Below are 9,540 nucleotides of genomic sequence, written 5' to 3'. Positions count from 1 at the left end.
TCTTGCTTCGGTTCAGCTGGCAGTGCTCGCGTACTGCCTTAAAAAGACCTTCGCTTGAAAACTGAGAAAAAGCAGCAATAGTATCGTTTGTCCATCTTGAGATGCCGTAGCCAGTATACCTTTTCAAAATCGTCAACATTAATCTAAGATAGATTTTTGAGTTGTCATTAATAGTGACATCTTAGTCACGCAGTCTAACTAAGATGTTTGGTTGAATGACAAAAACTAAAATTGAAGAATCCCTACTGTTGACCAATCATCAACAAAGGGGTGTAGACTTCGGCTACAGACTTGAGCTTGCATCGAGAAAAAAATGTGGATGAACAGCCCAAAAAAAACCTTGCCAAAGACTAAAACGAAAAGAAAAAAATATAGAATATATGCACAAACTGTTCCAAACTATTTTGGATAGGAAATATGCCCACGCCTTAAGAGGCTTGGGAGAGGAGGGGAGACGAGTGGCAGTTGGGCAGTCAACGAGAGAGAGGAGAGCAAAGCTTGCTTATCCCCTGGCATTTCAGTGAGTAAGAGGATGAGTGAAAAAAAAAAAGGAATGACCCAAATGGTCAACTTCACCCAGGGTCCTGTGCTTTAAGAATATTGATGGAGAGCAGAACAGTAGATAACTAATGGACTCTTAAATAACACACGCTTATGCACAATTACATCCATTTGCAACCTCTCACTCAACGTCAACAAAACAAAAGGAGATGATCGTGGACTTCAGGAAACAGCAGAGGGAACTGCACCGTCCTCAACCGCAAAGCTCTCCAGATGGTGGTGTGGTCTGCACAACGTACCACCGTGGGCAAATTACCTGCCCTCCAAGACACCTACAGCCCCCGATGTCACAGCTAGGCCAAAAAGATCATCAAGGACAACAACCACCAGAGCAACTGCCTGTTCACCCCGCTATCATCCAGAAGGCGAGGTCAGTACAGGTGCATCAAAACTGGGAAAGAGAAACAGCTTCCATCTCAAGGCCATCCGACTGCTAAAGAGCAATCACTAACTCAGAGAGGCTGCTGCCTACATAGACTCATATCACTAGCCACTTTAATAAATGGATCACTAGTCACTTTATCAATTCACTCTAAATAATGGCACTTTACTAATGTTAACATATCCTACATTACTCATCTTATGCGTATATCCTGTACCTTGTACCATCTATTGCATCTTGCCTATGCCGCTCGGCCATCGCGCATCCATATATTAATATGCACATTCTCATTATATCCCTTTAGATGTGTGTATTATGTTGTTAGATATTACCGCACTGACAGAACTAGAAGCACAAGCACTTCGCTACGCTCGCATTAACATCTGCTAACCGTGTGTATGTGACCAATAGAATGTGATTTGATGTAGACCGTCATCCTCCTCCAGGCATGCGAGTCAAAAGGGCTACATCACAGTGGCTAAACGTCATTGTACAGTAGAACATACCCCTGGTAAATACAACTAAGACTCAATATATCAAAGGGATGTGGCAGGGGACACGAAGGAGTTTCAACGGCTTTATACACATGTAGTGGAGTAGATCACACTAGCACCACAGATGGGACGCACAGAGAGCAGCAGGCAGCGGAGAGCTAGGTGGAATAAGACGGTGGTAATGTCTGCTCGGCCACATCCTGCCACGCACAGAAAACCACACCTATGACTAGCATACGATAAAGCAGTTCCTCCACAGCATCAGTGGAGGCGAATGAGGGGAGGACGGCTCATCATAATGGCTGGAACGGCGTGAATGGAATGGAAACCTTGGTTTTGATAGATTTGATACCATGCCACCCATTCCGGTCCAACCATTACCACAACCCCGTCCTCCCCAATTAAGGTGCCACCAACCTCCTGTGCATAACATCCTCCCTGCCTTCCCCAGTGGGTGTAGCGGCTGTCACCACCTGAACACAACACTAGCTAAATGAAAAGCACACCAACGTACCATTACATTGCACATAAGCCATACCTGGTTGGTAGTCAGGAGTCAGGGTGAATGTTCTGGACTAAAATCAGCAACGGCATGGCTATGACCACAAATCATACAGTCTGGTTATGATGGTTGCATGGTTTCCAATAAGGAGTTTAAAGGGACGGCCGGGCTGGACAGCTTGCCAGAGCAGACCGGGGGGAAACCCAGTGGAAAGAGTGAAGTCACTGACCCTGCAGACGGTGCAGAGTGGAGTTGGCTTCTTATAGACTCGCCAAGGACGCGCACCATTTTTAAACGTTGCTCATTGGTTCCAGAGGGAAAGCCTGGCACACAGAAGATGATGGCTTTGTCGATGATGTCTGAACTGAATCTATTATTATAAGCAACTTGGCTCTGTGTTATTGAGTAGGTTGCTGCAACGCTGTAATCCGAGATAGAAAGCCCCCCCCCCCCATGATTGGTTAGTAACATAAGTGGGTCATGTAGTGCCTGTAGTGTTGATCTGAGCCCACTGAGAGCTGGCCAAGCAGGCTGCTAGATAATTACAGTAATCATCTAGAACGCATCAATATTTCAAAAGGGGGTGTTGAAGTAACATTAACAGTAAGAGGAAATGGTATTGATTTTACACACAACAGAAAACAAGTTATTGCTCCCTGTACTGTGTATGCAATATACAGCCACTGGGCACAGTAATGGGATGGTATTTCAATATAAGACATCATGTTCACCTCTTTAGGATTAGTTATGTGGTCATAAAGGAATGATTGCATCATGGAATGGAAAAGCCAGAGTTTCAGACCTCCAGTCCAGACCGCCAAGCTAATAGCTAATCAAATATCAGGGTTCCGGGCCTTTGGGGCAGTCGGTACACCCCCAAACCACACATCATATCTTATTTAATTTCACCCATTACGATAGAAATCGGGACCCAGAAAGACCCCTGTGACTGTGAGTGGGACGTACTTGGCTTGGCGTTGACGACCACCTTCTCTCCAGAGTGGGGTTGGGGGGTGAAGCGGCTGTTGTCGCCCATGTCCTCACTGGAGCCAAACTCTACCACATCCACAAAGCTCAGAGGGACACTCCACTTCAGCAGGAACTTCTGGCCCGGGGGGACGTTGCCACTACCATCCACACTGCACCTGGATAGAGGAAGAGGAAACGGTGAAGTAGGCTGACATACAATAGGCTGAGGATTACTGCTTTTCTTCACAGTGATCAATAAAAGTTTCCTCAATCAAGATTCAACTTGATCAAGAGTGTCTTCATCACTCCTGTATGAGTTGGTGTAAACACAACCAGGGTAAACTAAAGTTTAGAATAAATAAATAAGCGACAATTCAATCAAAAGGTAGGCTAAATTATTTAAACATTGCCAGGCATATGGTATGCTGTATTAAAAGCTATGACTATTTCTTATAGCTCAAATATCTTCCTGCCAGAGCCAGTGGCCAGTGTGGTGAAGTGTTCTATGGACATACAGTAGTCAGTAGTGTAATTACAGGGCACTCCCTCCTGATCAGAATCATACCCAGAAAGGGTGCTCTGTCTGTGGATATAAATCCTGGCCAAGGTGGTTACCGTGTTTGGTGCGTTGGGTCTTACCGGACGTTGGGCGTGGCACACATGAGCACGTCGTTGAGAAGAAAAAGGCGTCGCTCCTTGGTCTTGATGACCTCACCGCGGTCGTTGCAGACTGTCTCCACCATGTCGTCTGAGCGAATCAGGTAACGGCTGTCGTTGCTCAGGAGCTGGTGGGTGACGAAGGGAGACGCAGTGGTCAGAGGTCAGCTACAATGGATTTGACAATCTTCCCCAAGGTGAATTTATGATTTATTGTAAATGCATGGTAATACCCATGATTTATAAATACATTCTCAAGATATTGCAGGGAAGACATGTTAGATCTCAGTAGAACTTTTAAGAGTGGTCCTTGTCAAGGGTGACATGTATATTTAGTTAAAGTAGAATATACACTTACTATTTTAAGCACATCCAGTTTACAGACAAGTGTGCATTTAGACACAGTAAATGCACTTTGCAGCATACACACCTCCATAAATATAGATGCCATGCGGTGGCTGTTAGCTCTTGTGGGCAGACAAATAATTAGACAGTAGGGAATACTGATTTTATACCTTCCTCCGTATCAGGCACTATATATATATATATATATATACATATATACATATACACACACACACACACACAGTTGAAGTCGGAAGTTTACATACACTTAGGTTGGAGTCATTAAAACTCGTTTTTCAACCACTCCACACATTACTTGTTAACAAACTATAGTTTTGGCAAGTCAGTTAGGACATCTACTTTGTGCAGGACACAAGTAATTTTTCCAAATATTGTTTCCAGACAGATTATTTCACTTATAATTCACAGTATCACAACTCCAGTGAGTCAGAAGTTTACATACACTAAGTTGACTGTACCTTTAAACAGCTTGGAAAATTCCAGAAAATTATGTCATGGCTTTAGAAGCTTCTGATAAGCTAATTGACATCATTTGAGTCAATTGGAGGTGTACCTGTGGATGTATTTCAAGGCCTACCTTCAAACTCTGTGCCTCTTTGCTTGACATCATGGGAATATCTAAAGAAATCAGCCAAGACCTCAGAAAAATAATTGTAGACCTCCACAAGTCTGGTTCATCCTTGGAAGCAATTTACAAACGCCTGAAGGTACCACGTTCATCTGTACAAACAATAGTACGCAAGTATAAACACCATGGGACCACGCAGCAGTCATACCGCTCAGGAAGGAGACACGCTCTGTCTCCTAGAGATGAACATACTTGTGTGAAAAGTGCAAATCAATCCCAGAACAACAGCAAAGAACCTTGTGAAGATGCTGGAGGAAACAGGTACAAAAGTATCTATATCCACAGTAAAACGAGTCCTATATCGAAATAACCTGAAAGGCCGCTCAGCAAGGAAGAAGCCACTGCTCCAAAACCGCCATAAAAAAGCCAGACTACGGTTTGCAACTGCACATGGGGAAAAATATCATACTTTTTGGAGAAATGTCCTCTGGTCTGATGAAACAAAAATAGAACTGTTTGGCCATAATGACCGTCGTTATGTTTGGAGGAAAAAGGGGGAGACTTGCAAGCCGAAGAACACCATCCCAACCGTATAGCACGGAGGTGGGAGCATCATGTTGTGGGGGTGCTTTCCTGCCGGAGGGACTGGTGCACTTCACAAAATAGATGGCTTCATGAGGGAGGAAAAATGTTGAAGCAACATCTCAAGACATCAGTCAGGAAGTTAAAGCTTGATCGCAAATGGGTCTTCCAAATGGACAATGACCCCAAGCATACTTCCAAAGTTGTGGCAAAATGGCTTGAGGACAACAAAGTCAAGGTATTAGAGTGGCCATCACAAAGCCCTGACCTCAATCCTATAGAACATTTGTGGGCAGAACTGAAAAAGTGTGTGCGAGCAATGAGACCTACAAACCTGACTCAGTTACATCAGCTCTGTCAGGAGGAATGGGCCGAAATTCACCCAACTTATTGTGGAAAGCTTGTGGAAGGCTACCTGAAATGTTTGTTAATTAAACAATTTCAAGGCAATGCTACAAAATACTAGTTGAGTGTATGTAAACTTCTGACCCACTGGGAATGTGATGAAAGAAATAAAAGCTGAAATAAATCACACTCTACACTATTTATGAAATGTCACATTCTTAAAATAAAGTGGTGATCCTAACTGACCTAAGACAGGGAATTGGATTGGATTAAATGTCAGGAATTGTGAAAAACGGAGTTTAAATGCATTTGGCTACGGTGTATGTAGACTTCAACTGTGTATCAGATTTGTGGATAGATGGATTCTTAGATCGAGGCCTTGACTTTACTAACACCCCACACACATTGTAATAAACAAAATCTGTTTAAAAACACAAATCATCAAGCTATCGAGGACATACACAGACTTTATGGTATGAACATGATCAAACGATGTGTGTTTACCTTGTTGAGGTAGCGTTCGTTCATGGCCTTGGCTATGTGTCTGATCTCGCAGCGCTGGTCAGCATCCCGCTTCTTCTCGTTGAGCTTCTCAGCCAGGGTTTCCAGCTCTGTCAGGGCCATCTGTAGGTGTAGCCTGTCACTGTGGCCTACTGGGGTGTTTCTCAGCATGTCCTGCCATAAAGCGTGGAGAGATGACACATTCAGAGCATTACATAGCACCGATCACACCCAGAGCTTCTCTACAGCGGCATAGCATCGGTTGAAAACTATTCAGATTCCTTCAGACAACCATCGGGGCTGTCTTAAAAAACGGTATCCTCAGTCATAACAATTATGGAGTGAGGATAAAAATGTGAATTGCCCAGAGACCAGAAGCAGAAATATTTTCCCAAGAGTACACACACCAATGTAGTGCATTTTTAACAACGCAGCTCTTTGGTTAGTGAGTATGCGGCCCCCTCTGCTGGTGAATCCGTGTAATATTTTTCTGAGGGCAGTGTGGACACTAGAGTGAAATCAATACCTGCAGCAGCAGAATGAACTGAGGGAATCTCTGGATGGGCTTCATCATGAGTCCATAGAGAGTGACCCGGTCACTGCTGGTATCCTGACGATGCTGTGGAGAAAAAAGGACAATCAATGATTAATGATTGATGCACTGCAGGACAATCCAATACACAACCACAAACTATGAGTTCAGTCTGAAATCGACCCCCGTTCCTATGTTAAGGGTAGAGCCAGAGATGCATATTCTGCACAGCTGTATTTCCACAGGAGCATACTTTTTATTTATTTGAACAACAGTGCTGCTCTCTGACTGACCTTGAGGAAGTCCAGGAAACTGGGTTTGGAGGCACACGTCTTCCTGACCACCGCCATGGCCGTGCTGAAGTTGTTCACAAACTCACAGTAGGCGTCCAGCACCATGGACTTGGAGAACTGGGAACCAGATATGTAAAGAGAGAGAGAGGGGAGAGAGCAAGCCATCAACACCTCATAGTCCAACACAATCATAGTCAGGAATGGAATCATCCTGGGTCCTGGGCCAAAATAAACTGTTAGCTAGAGACATCAGGGTGGAGCACTTCCTCCAAGAACCGAGCGCAGCTGTGTGTATGTGCAGTATCTGTGTGTGTGTGTAGGCATGGGACTAATTCCTTTACAATGAGGCAATTTGTAAAAACACTGAGTAATGGGAAACTTGCATTTTAGCTTCAGTCAGTGTTATGCTAAATGGTGAAGCCCAATGCAGGACATGGCATGAGCACAGGATCTTTTCAGTCCCACTAGTTTTGACCAATTGACCACTGTTAAATACTCTTCCAGCCTTTAAATTTAAAAGTAGAATATTAGGAATGCAATCCTTCCTACGTCCCGCAGCACAGGATTCACTTGCCCACCAACCCACCGAGGCAACAAAGACGTCCCCAATCATTTCCAGACTGTCCCACTCGGCCACGCGGCATGCCAGGGCGATCTGGAACAGGGCGTGGCACTGGAGAATCTCCCGAATACGATAGAACGTCATCTTGAGCTTCCTGTCGCTTAGCAACCTGGGCTCAATCTCTGAAAGTGGCTTTTCATATTGCTAATAAGAGAGAGGATAAGGATGATGAGGAAGTGGGTGGTGGGAACTCTTTCCCTTGAAGAAATCACTATAAAGTTATATGAAATGTATCAAGTGAAATGAACTTGCCTCTAAAATCCGCTTCAGTGCATCCAGATAGGTCTTTTCACTCTCTAATATGGAGCCCAGTATACACCTCCTCACCACCTGTTGTTGTGAGAGCCCCTCAGGGACGGGACTGAGCACTGGCTCCATGTTGAAGCATTCCACCTCGATGAAGAGCTCTGACTCCTCACCCTCAAAACAGGTCGACTTCCTCTCTGAGACACACAGGAGAGGCGTGGTCAACTCAAAATCAGATCAGCATCACCCAGGAGGTCACTACACATAGTTAGTGGATGAATTCCCCTTTACAATCTTAAGTGCTTCCAATTCATCACAGATCCCAGATACACTAGTGTAATTAACTGACTAATGTGCACAAAAAGGACCAAAGTCCATGTTCTGCTCTTACCATGACAGTGGGTTTTGGTCTTGATGAACGACCGTCCCCTTTTCACCGCTGCTTTGGTCTTCTCCAGGCCGTCTTTGGTCCCGTCTCTCGCTGCCTTCACCAGCTTTTGCATCTTCAGGTACATCAACAACAGTAAATAGCCCACCATCACAGTCAACATGATACTGAAGCTTTAAGGGAGGAGCCGAGTTAGGAGAAAAAGGGAAGATGGCAGATCATGTAAATACAGGAACAGGATCTTTTGGATAACTGGGTGGACCAGAGCAAGACAGCAACTGTGACAGCAGCTGAACTGAGTCAATCTGAACTAAAGGATTCTCACAAATGCTTAAGGGTATGAAGAGACAAGTACTTAACTCTAAATAAGGAATGTGAGTAGGTTAGAGGCACTTTGATTAGCTAGGGTAGGGTCAAAGAAGATCTACTAGACTGCTACTGTCTGCTGAAAAATATACATTTGGAGTAGAATTAACTTTTTTCATAGATTTGTTTGAAAGTGTTCTGTATTATCATTAGCCAATGAGTGGACGGAGATAACCAAGTACGCACCTCCTGTCTAGGCCTACACACAACTCAGCTGCACTGGTGTCTCAGTCTGCTGTAGAACTACAGGCATGTCACTAAAGGGGATGCATAGTTGCCACAACATCCACACAGTTAGAGGCACAGGGCGATGCAGTAGACACAAACCCACCACCAGACATAAGAGAGACACGGTGAGAGACACAGTGAGGGAGGTCGGTGTTAAGGATGCCGAGGAGGCTTGAACCCTAACCCTTGTCTAGCGGAGGGCAGGGTGACGACACACACCGACCAGTACGATGGCATTTACCTTCTGCTCGTGTTTCTGTTTAATCTGCTGCAGCTCTACCGTTCCCACTGTATTTGCCATAAGATCTTTCATCTTTTTCTCATAGTGTTCTTTCAAGCGTGTCAGATCTTGAGAAAGCTAAACGAAAGCAGAGCAATTTGAAGCGTTACCAGACCGTTCCTTTGAAGGTGCTCAGCCAGAGAAGATCATGCCCTCACACCAACCCGCCCACTCTCACCTCAGCTAAGGCCTCGCCTCCTTACTCCTATTTCGTCTACCAACCCGGATACTCATCTTAACAGGGCCTATTTCTCCTAAAGAAGCCAAGCAGTCAGTTTGTGCAGCCAGCTGAGTAATAACCGTGGGATTTCCCTGGCAAGACCTCTGGGCTGAAAAAACAAGCGGGCCATTCACTTCAAACCAAATACACAAATGAACAGTATATTATCAGGAACATAGTAATAACATGTGCAGCCAGAAGGCAAGAATAAGCCTACGGTTTATTTACATTAGCTCAAGTAGTAAGCATTTGAAATATGCTTGAAATCTCCCATTTAACTGGAGTATGATCTTTTAGATATTCATTGTGTCCCACTGATTCTACTTCCTTGTCTGTTCAAGATCCCGATATAAAACTTCACTTCTTTAGCTTCTCTTCTGTGGTGTCCATCTGCACCTTGTACATCTCCTGGTGAATGAAGATAATACACATAACCTT

General features: G+C 44.5%; 1 protein-coding gene across 4 annotated transcripts in view; it reads right to left on the bottom strand.

The window, feature by feature from the left end:
• LOC110505397 (rho guanine nucleotide exchange factor 10) overlaps positions 1–9,540 on the bottom strand; it is a 91,895-nt gene that overhangs the window by 54,972 nt on the left and 27,383 nt on the right. For 2 of the 4 annotated variants that reach the window (XM_021584588.3, XM_021584589.3), the window contains exons 9-17: positions 8,844–8,960; positions 8,012–8,123; positions 7,627–7,817; positions 7,339–7,518; positions 6,753–6,869; positions 6,454–6,546; positions 5,931–6,101; positions 3,548–3,693; positions 2,906–3,084 (exon numbers count right to left, since the gene is read on the bottom strand). In XM_021584588.3, the coding sequence (XP_021440263.3) occupies positions 2,906–3,084; positions 3,548–3,693; positions 5,931–6,101; positions 6,454–6,546; positions 6,753–6,869; positions 7,339–7,518; positions 7,627–7,817; positions 8,012–8,123; positions 8,844–8,960 (1,306 nt within the window). The remainder of the gene's footprint in view (positions 1–2,905; positions 3,085–3,547; positions 3,694–5,930; positions 6,102–6,453; positions 6,547–6,752; positions 6,870–7,338; positions 7,519–7,626; positions 7,818–8,011; positions 8,124–8,843; positions 8,961–9,540) is intronic. The other 2 variants (XM_021584590.3, XM_021584591.3) reach the window with 1 other exon arrangement.

The sequence above is a fragment of the Oncorhynchus mykiss genome, chromosome 25 (genome assembly GCF_057628025.1).
Source record: "Oncorhynchus mykiss isolate SJ-2025 chromosome 25, ASM5762802v1, whole genome shotgun sequence".
NCBI classification, from domain to species: Eukaryota; Metazoa; Chordata; class Actinopteri; order Salmoniformes; family Salmonidae; genus Oncorhynchus; species Oncorhynchus mykiss.
The sequence above is the reverse complement of the archived record's forward strand: the minus strand, read 5'-3'. Positions and strand labels throughout refer to the sequence as shown.